This window comes from Vespula pensylvanica, chromosome 4 (assembly GCF_014466175.1).
Source record: "Vespula pensylvanica isolate Volc-1 chromosome 4, ASM1446617v1, whole genome shotgun sequence".
In the NCBI taxonomy this organism is placed as follows: Eukaryota; Metazoa; Arthropoda; class Insecta; order Hymenoptera; family Vespidae; genus Vespula; species Vespula pensylvanica.
The window spans coordinates 9,208,171-9,217,686 of NC_057688.1; the positions used below are offsets into that span (position 1 = coordinate 9,208,171).

General features: G+C 29.4%; 1 protein-coding gene across 7 annotated transcripts in view; it reads left to right on the forward strand.

Annotated features, from left to right (window-relative positions):
• The window catches only part of LOC122628327 (phospholipid phosphatase 1-like), an 18,570-nt gene extending 9,400 nt beyond the window's left edge, over positions 1–9,170 (forward strand). For 4 of the 7 annotated variants that reach the window (XM_043810524.1, XM_043810529.1, XM_043810525.1 and 1 more), the window contains exons 2-7: positions 2,663–2,831; positions 4,564–4,710; positions 5,675–5,829; positions 6,036–6,259; positions 6,775–6,895; positions 7,023–9,170. In XM_043810524.1, the coding sequence (XP_043666459.1) occupies positions 2,663–2,831; positions 4,564–4,710; positions 5,675–5,829; positions 6,036–6,259; positions 6,775–6,895; positions 7,023–7,400 (1,194 nt within the window). In that variant the 3' untranslated portion in view covers positions 7,401–9,170. Of the gene's footprint in view, positions 1–319; positions 495–2,658; positions 2,832–4,563; positions 4,711–5,674; positions 5,830–6,035; positions 6,260–6,774; positions 6,896–7,022 lie in introns of those variants that run through there. The other 3 variants (XM_043810528.1, XM_043810526.1, XM_043810531.1) reach the window with 3 other exon arrangements.
• The last annotated feature ends 346 nt before the right edge of the window (positions 9,171–9,516 follow it).

Consider the following 9,516-nt stretch of genomic DNA (forward strand, 5'->3'; position numbering starts at 1 on the left):
TTCAGTATTATCGAGAAAAATCGTAATACTTGGTACGCGTCGAATCGTTTTAAAAGCAGTCCTTTTATTGTAGTCGCGATTACGAGGATCGTGATGACGATGATGATGACGACGATGGCGACGATGACGACGACGACGATGATGATGACGATGATGATGATGATGATGATGACGATGATAATGGTGGTTAACGCGAGAAGATCGTATTTACGATCGTGTCTGCGGCCTCTCCTCTTCCTCTCTCTTTCTGTCTCTCTCCCTCTCTCTCTCTCTCTCTCTCTCTCTCTCTGTATTTCTCCTTCTCTTTAACTTTTTCTCTCTCTCTTTCTCTCTCTTTTTCCCTCTCTGAGTTTTCTCCTAACTTCTTCAATGAACCTACGAGAGCGTATTAGCCGTTAACTGCGAGCCCACCATACTTCAACGTACGATTCATTCAGTACAATCTCGAGCTCGGCGAACGTTTCACCCGGTAATTAGGGCTTGCTCTTTCACCCGTAAGCAGACACCATCTTATTATTATTATTATTGTTATTGTTATTATTGCCTTACTGAATCAGCAACGTGTTTAAAGAAATCAGAAATTAACGCGAAAATTTCTTCGAATTTTTACATTCTTTCGTTACGATGTGTTAATTATCGACGAATTAGTTCTTATTTTTATATATATACGTATGTATATATTTATAAATTTTATACGATATACTTTTTGTATATGCAATCTTGTGATAGAAATTTTTTAAGCGATTTATTATTGTTATTGCTATTATTATTATTGTTGTTTTACTGAATCAGCAACACATTCTTGGAATACAAAATTATGCAAAAATTCAATTTTGCATTCGGCATTCCGATGTGTTATACTTATCGACGAATTACATCTTATTTTTTATATATGTATATAAATTTTACACGATATACTTTTTGTATATACAATCCTGTGATATACATTTTAAAAGCAACTTATTATTGTTACTGCTATTATTATTATTATTATTATTATTATTATTATTATTATTATTATTATTATTATTATTGTTTTACTGAATCAGCAACACATTCTTGGAATAAAAAATTATGCAAAAATTCATTCAAATTTTGCATTCGGCATTCCAATGTGTTATACTTATCGACGAATTAGTTTATATAAATTTTATATTATATATCTCTTGCATGTGGAATCTTGTAATATTAATTCTAAAATCAATTTATTATTGTTTTGTTTTTGTTGTTGTTTTTTTTTTATGGTTGATGTTATTATTATTTTCTTACACAATAAATCACGATAACGTTTCTGGGCTCAAAAATGATACGTAAATATCTATATCTTCGAACTTTAAACTTCTCATTGCGTAATTATGAGTAAATTACTTTGAATTAATTTTTTTTTTTATTCATGTTTACATATATATATATAAACTTTATATGACATTGTACGTTCTTGTGATCTACATTAAAAAATGGAATATTTAATTGAATATCTTCCTTCTTAAAAAAAAAAAAATCTTTCTACTCGTCTTACTTCAGAAGTATGTTTAATATTTTTTATTCCACTCGAATAATTTTAAATATTTATATTTAAATATATGGGTGTATGTTATTTATAAGGAGGTATCGTCTACGTACGTAAATGTAGAAAATCAGGTTTTGAATAATCTTTGCAATTTTTTTATTTTAATTCATTCATTTATTTATATACGTACGTAATATATGTTTTCTTTTTTTTATGTATGTATATATATATATATATATATATATTTATACGTACATAATTTATTTTCTTTTATTATCAAAAATTGTATTACGATGAAGAAACTTCGTTCAAGTCGTGTCTCATAAATTCGAAAGTTACCATACTGTATGCAATACTTTGAGTAATATCTTATCAAAAAGAAAAATGCTTCTCTGCCTGTCACTCTGAATCAGGAAAAAAAAAAGAAAAACAAAAGAAAATTTATAATTTTTCCGACAAATTGACTGATCGCATTACCTTCGCGGTTTGCGGTAGAAAGCTGATCCAACCTTAATGCAGCTTCGAGTTGCAACGATCGCACGTTTCTCTCGCGTGTCGATGTTCTACGTACTACATTTATAAATTTTTTCTTTTTCTTTTTTTACACACACATATATACATTTATCTTATAAAAAAACATGAAAACTTAAGTGAGATAATCTTAATAATATTAACGATAAGTAAAAAACCGCTAGCTCTGTAACGAGATTCGCGTGTTCATCATCGATCGAACAGAAAGAAAATTCTCACGAAAAATGCAGAACGAATGAAAAGTTTTGTGCGAATTTTTTTTTTTTTCAGATAGTTAAATTGTAAGAATATTCTTTAAAACTATAAGCCGTAATTAAACCGTAAGTCTAGTCAACGAAATCTCGTCTAAGATTAATTGACTTTTATAGTCACTTGAAAAGTTTTTGTAGCCGTCCTGTATTGATTTTATTTCTGTTGTTATTATTTTTTGTTTTCCCATAAAAGTTATAGAAACAAAGAAGTAAGAAAAAGAAAGAGAGAGAGAGAGAGAGTTAATAATAAATAATAAAATGTGACATAAATATTTAAAATAGATAAATGTTGTATATATATATCTATATATATATATATATAATAAATATTTATTTAATTTCATTTTTTCTATACAATTATTTTTGGTAGAGATCCACGGAACAGCTGACACGGTGCAGTACGACTTCGTTGGAACAAAGTACGCCAAGTGATAAGGAGGGTAACACGGTGAATGAACAGACGATACCCAAGATCATGAGCGTTTGTAAGAACACGATACGCTGGGTACTCCTGATCGATATCCTGATAGCATTAACAGGTTAGAATAATATATATATATATATATATATTTTTTTTTTCAATCTACATATTTGCGTTCCAGTTGCCTAAAAACAATTGCATTTACAAATGCAACTAATCGAATTATTTTTCAATGCATATTTCTGTACGTGTATAAACATATACATATAACATGCACACATACATATATATACGTGTGTGTGTGTGTGTGTGTATACACGTATATGCATTGCACGTAGGTATGCATGTACATAAATGAATACTTTCAATTAGACTTTCTCGCGCTTATAAGGATAGTAAAATGACAATAATAGCAACGAAAATTTAACTTGGAGGACTACGAACCTTGTAATATAATACTGAACACCAGATGGTTCTTCGTCTAGAATTTTCCGGGCAATAAGCTAGCACTATTAAATTTACGCTCATCTTTCTCTTTCTCTCTCGTATGTAATGATATATAGGCGTATAATGTATCATTGGATTAACGAACCGTATAAAATGAAAGTGACACGTCTTTTTTTTTTTCTTTTTCTTTTTCCTTTTTTTTTTTTTTTTTTTTTTTTTTTACGAAAAGGTATCGTATTTATATATATCGAGGAATTATTATTTGTTCGATCATTTATTCTTTCTTAAATTTCGATAAGACGATATTATAAATGGTGTTTCTATAAAATATTTTTATTCGTTTAGTCGGATGTCATTGTTGATATTAATTATTCCATAAATCAAATATATTTATCAATGTGATTTATCATTGAAATCAAGTAATGTTAGCACAAGTTCGAATTTATTCTATCCTACTGTCTATTGTGAGTCATAAGGCTCCAATAAGCTGATTCACTTCAGAATAAACTCAAGAGACACATAGTTTATTACCTGAGTAGACCCGTTTTCAATTTTACTTTGTTAAGTGTTAGCCAATGGTACAGTATATAACCAGGTGCTGCTGTTAGCAGTGGTTTATAAGCAAATACTTGCGTTTGTTCTCTTTCCTTATCTGCCGGTTAAATAACACTCGCAAAATAAATTTGGAACAACTTGCTCATATATCTATCTAGATATTTATCTGTCCATATATACATATATATTTGCATGTTTGCATTGCATGCGTGCATATATATATATATATATATACATACGTATGTATATATAATACTATATACGTGATCACACTTAGTCTACCGTAATATTTCACGTTTTTATTGAACAAGAAAATAACAAAAAAAAAAAAAAAAAAATTCTTTCTTGGGAGATGAGGGGGATGAGGGGGATGAGTGAGAGAAAATTAACCCCTCGCTCTTAGGGAATAAAAAAAATGTTGCTACGAGAGAATCGGCAAGATTTTACTACGGAGTAATGCATCACGTGGGCTTTCTCTCTCTCTCTCTCTCTTTCTCTCTTTCTCTGTTCCCCACTCTTTCTTTTTCCCCCCTCTCTCGTACAGTATGCATCAATTCAAATAACGCGCATGCGCGAAGCTAGACACGCTTACGTATTTTAAAAGTCTCTTAAGAATGGTCATAGCTTGATAGCGATGAGTGCTGTTTCTCACTTTGTCTCTTTTGTTTCTCTCTCTCTCTCTCTCTCTCTCTCTCTCTCTATCTATCTATCTCTCCCCCTCTCTCTCTCTCTCTCTCTCTCCGTACGTATATATATTTCTCTTCATCTATCTATCGTCTGCTACCCTATCTATCTGTCTTCTCTCTCTCTTGTGTCGATTCTCTTCGTTCGTTCTCTGTCAATCGTGACGCACGCATCACTTTTCTTTTGGGATAAAATGACACTGCAAAATGCATCCGATTCGCATAACGAAGAAAAATGGAAACACAAAATCGTTCGTAATTGGAAGAAGATAGTTGCATTGTCATCCCAACGACGTAATCAGTACAGCTTCCGTAAGTTGCTAAAAGAAAATTACCATCGTCGTTCGTCTTTTTATTTTTTTTTCTTATTTTTATTTATTTATTTATTTATTTTTTTTTTTTTTTTAGAATTCTTTTCTCTTTTTCTTTTTACTTCGTTCGTCGTTTCTTTTTTTTTTTTTGCTTTCCCTTGAAATTTTTTATTCGCCCATATTTGCACTTACGCACTCTAACGTTATTTTATAATCTTTTATTTACTCGTGTTATTACTTTTTTAATCTGTTTTATTAACAACTATTTAACCGACTATTAACAAACATGATATTGCTAATAATCAATGTCAATGATTATCCGTAAAATATTTTTGAGTGGTATCTTATATCGAAGGTCGTCTTTTTATTTCTTGGTTCTTACCCCCTTCTCCTCACTCCTAATAATCGTATACATTCGAACTTCACATATTACTTTTCCTATTAACGTCATTTTTAGTTTTAACTCATCGACAAAGTGAAAAACATACTTTGTTAAAGCTTAATGTCAATGATTATTCATTCGTATTTGCATGACTTCTTATTTTACGTCGAAACTTTTCCATTACCTGAATAAAGGTTTAAACGTGTATTCCATTTAGAAAGAATTTCGTTGATCGTTACGAATTAATCGATATATTTATTATAATATATTAATCGATTAAGGGGAGAATGAAATTATGTCGGGTAGATTTCACCGATTAAAAGAGAAATAATAATAATAAAAATTAAAAAGAAAAAAAAAAAAGAGAGAAAAAAAGTAGAAGAAAATGAAAAGAAAATATTTGTTAATCACTCGTCGAAAAAAAATTCTTATTTGCGTGGACTTTTACCTTTTGAGAAGAACTGCGAGGACAAGTCGTAAATAACATCCGACGTGTTTATGGATTTTCGATTCTTCAGTAGGATCACTCATACTGATAATGTTCATGGAATTCTATCTATATAATATCCTTTTTTCCTTTCAGTGATCGTGCTTATGGGATTATTAGAATTTGGAAAATTTCCACGCAATCAGATCGGCTTTCTTTGTAACGATCCAAAACTTTCGTTCAAATTTATGGGGGATACCATCTCCGTTCTTGTTTTACTTAGTGTCACCACTCTTATGCCGATCGTTGTGGTAAGTGTGTATATGTACATATATATATGTGTTACGGGGAAATATATTTGTTTGTTTTTTCCAATGATTCGTCATCGGAAATATATAAAAACAAGTTTCCTTTCTCGAATATGCTTCCTCTCTTAAACTTAAGTTTAATGGTATCTTAGAGTTTCATTTATCACTGTAAATGTTTGCGTCATTGATTATTTAACTATTTCTTATAGATGTGGGTCACAGAATACACGTGTCATGCTAGAAATTGTTACGATAAGGAAACGGAGTGTAACGAATCAAGATTAAAGCAAGTTTGGTTTTGGTATGGCCATTATACAATAGGAATTGTCGCACTTGTTGTTGGTTGTAGCATTATGAAGGTTGTCATCGGAGAACCCAGGCCACATTTCTTTGATACATGTCAACCATTAGAAGCTCAAAATTGCACCAACGAGTACGTATATATACATACATATATATATATATATATATATATATATATATATAATTAATCATTTTTTCATGATATTATATATACCTGATACATTTGACGTACCTTTTCATAAAAATTATTAAAAAAAATAATTGCATTCTTTTTTTATGCAATCACATGATCGGTTATGTAGAAATCTGTGAATATCGACAATTATAATTTAAATCTACAATTACCGACAACGTTTCATTCGATTTTGATAAAACGCATTTCGGTTTTGTATATTAGATTATATTGTACATACATACATACATACATACACACACATATATATATATCTTAGTTGAAATATTATAAAATGAATAAAATATAAATTATCTTGCAATTGCATTTATCGACCGATCAAACGAAATAAATTTTTGTTCTCGTATCGACCGTAGGTTCTGTTTGTTCATTTCGATAGATTGACCTTATTTTATATATGTAATTCAAAATGAAATAATAATATTTTTCTTAATTTTTAATTATGTGCACAGGTATATCGAGTCGTATACTTGCACGAATTCGATCGATTCGAATTGGTTCATAGAGGATTCGAGTAAATCTTTTCCATCGGCTCACTCGGCTCTTTCTGTGTTCACGTCGATTTTTATTGCTGTAAGTATTTAATAATTATATTATAAATTTTATATATATATATATATATATATTTAAACAAGAAAAAAAATATAATAAAATAAAATACGTACATTCTTAACAATTGAATAATTGAATATATTTACAGAGTTATCTGCAAGAACGTATGACGGACAAAACCTTACTTATGAAGGCATGGTTTCAATTCTTGATATCAACATGGACAGTAATATGTTCGTTGAGTAGAATTGCAGATCACAGACACCATTGGTGGGACGTTTTGGCCGGTTTAATTATAGGAACGATCACTGCCATCTTAGTCGTGATATTTCGAGTTAACTTATTCCGTTTGGAAAGAAAAACATCGTCCGAACGAGTTAAAAGTGATTTCATTGGTAACGAGCAAGTTGCTTGTTTCGATGAGAAAAATTATCAGAGTAAAAAAAAATTAGTGAATAGTGCTCACAACATCGACATTCCCGAAGACCGTGAATTGCGTGATATCACGGTATCTTGGAAAGAATGATAGCAATGAACGAAGAAAATGAAAATGTGACAAACTGTGCTCGATGGAAACGAGGAGAAAAAATAGAACGTTGCGTTTTTCTTACTTTTTTTTTTTTTTTTTTTTTAATCGAATAAAATATTTTTAATAATTCGCTGAATTAATCATTAATAATTATCCACAATGGAAGGAAGGGGATGTATTTGATAGTCCAACAACATCCCCATAATAAGATATCGTTATCGAAACGCAATGCAAATACATAGTACCTTCTTAGTCGTAAATCATATATCTACATATATACGGCTATAATTTTAGCTTCATCCATAACATATAGTATTTCATTCTTAATCGTAAAACGGGCACGTGTTATTAATAGCACCGCGATTAACAAATATTTTTTTTCTTTTCTTTTTTCATTTTTTTTTTCTTTTTTTATTTTTTTTTATAGAGAGAACAACGATATCGATCGACGAAAGTAAATATCGATTGATCGTTAATGGGTATCCATGTGGAGTCATATTTTTTTTTGTCCTTTTAGAAATAACTAATCTATCGTGTGCCGTCCCTTCCTGTAAGGATGATGAATTTTCGCGTTTTTATAGTTCACCGATAAGATATATAATACATTTGAAAACCGTTCATACGCCTCCGTCATATGTAATATATCATCTTTTAATACACATCGATAAAGAATATTTTTCCATGTAGATTTTGTAGGGATATATATATATATATATTCTGTCGTTAACTGATAAATCGCGAAATTGTGTATATTATTTTTTTATCCTAAAGTATTCCAATATGTAAGTATATATGGATATAGTTATAGATACGAATATTTGTTGGAATACTAACATCGTGAAAAGACAGAACGTAAAGACAGAATACATTCGTAGGATTTATGATTTTGCGTACGATACTTTATTAAAATCATTCGAATATAAATTATCATTGTCGGTTTTGCCTGTGTAAAATTGCGATATGTATAATATAAAATATTAGATGATACAATAGATACATATTTTGTTATTGTTGTTGTTGTTGGTTGCTTGAATATGTTCCTTTAAGTATTAACTAAACGAAAATCAACTAATTAAAAGTAGTATCTATCTTCTCGTTAATATTATTTACTGTAATGTAATTTATCTTTAATTTAATAAAAGAAATCAATTAGATTGAAATGCGTGTACTTGAAGAGGAATAAAAAAAAGGAAAAGAAAAATAATCATTTAAAGTAACATTCCAATTATGCTTAAGTTTTTACACGTTTATTTAACATTTATTTGTGTATGTATACATTATTCCTAAAGCAGATTTTGCATGAGAGTATTTAAAAAAATAAATAAATAAAACAAACAAACAAACCAGAAAATCTAATTTTTCTTCTATCAACTTTATGTCATCGACGTTTAAATACAAAGATCTGGGACGAAATGTTCTCAAAATATATATGTACATCCAAAACTTCATAGTGCATGTAATCGTATTAAAGCTGAAATATTATATGTAGGACCAATAAGATTGTGAACAAAAGTGATAGTATTAAATATTACGAAATACAGATATAATAATAAAAAAAAAAAAAAAAAAAACGTAACAGCGCCGTCCCAATAATTAACTTTTTCGATTGGTGCTTTCACTATATATTATAAAGCTTAAAAAACAACCGAGAGAACGCATAACGATAAGTAAAAAAAAATATTAGACAAAAAAAAATTCCAAAAGCATTAGACTGATACCGCACAAATCGACTTTAGCGCAAAACAAAAACAGAGTCAATTTTTAATACATAAATCGTTGCCTTAAATCACTTACGACAATGTATATGCATGTAACACGACAATTATTCCGGAAGAAAGTAAAACCTCCATGTAGGTATACAAATATAATATTTGTATTATTCCAAGCGTTAATAATTATTTTTACCTAATTAACGCGAGCGAATGCAAATAAAGAGGACTTGTAAATAATCTATGGCTCTATGTAGATATTTGTCAATTACCGTTAATGTGACATTTTTTTTTCTCGAACGAATAAAGAGAAGAGAAAAAAGTTGGAAAAGTAATATATATATATATATATATATATATATATATATATATATATACGTATATATTTATATTTATAAGAGCCC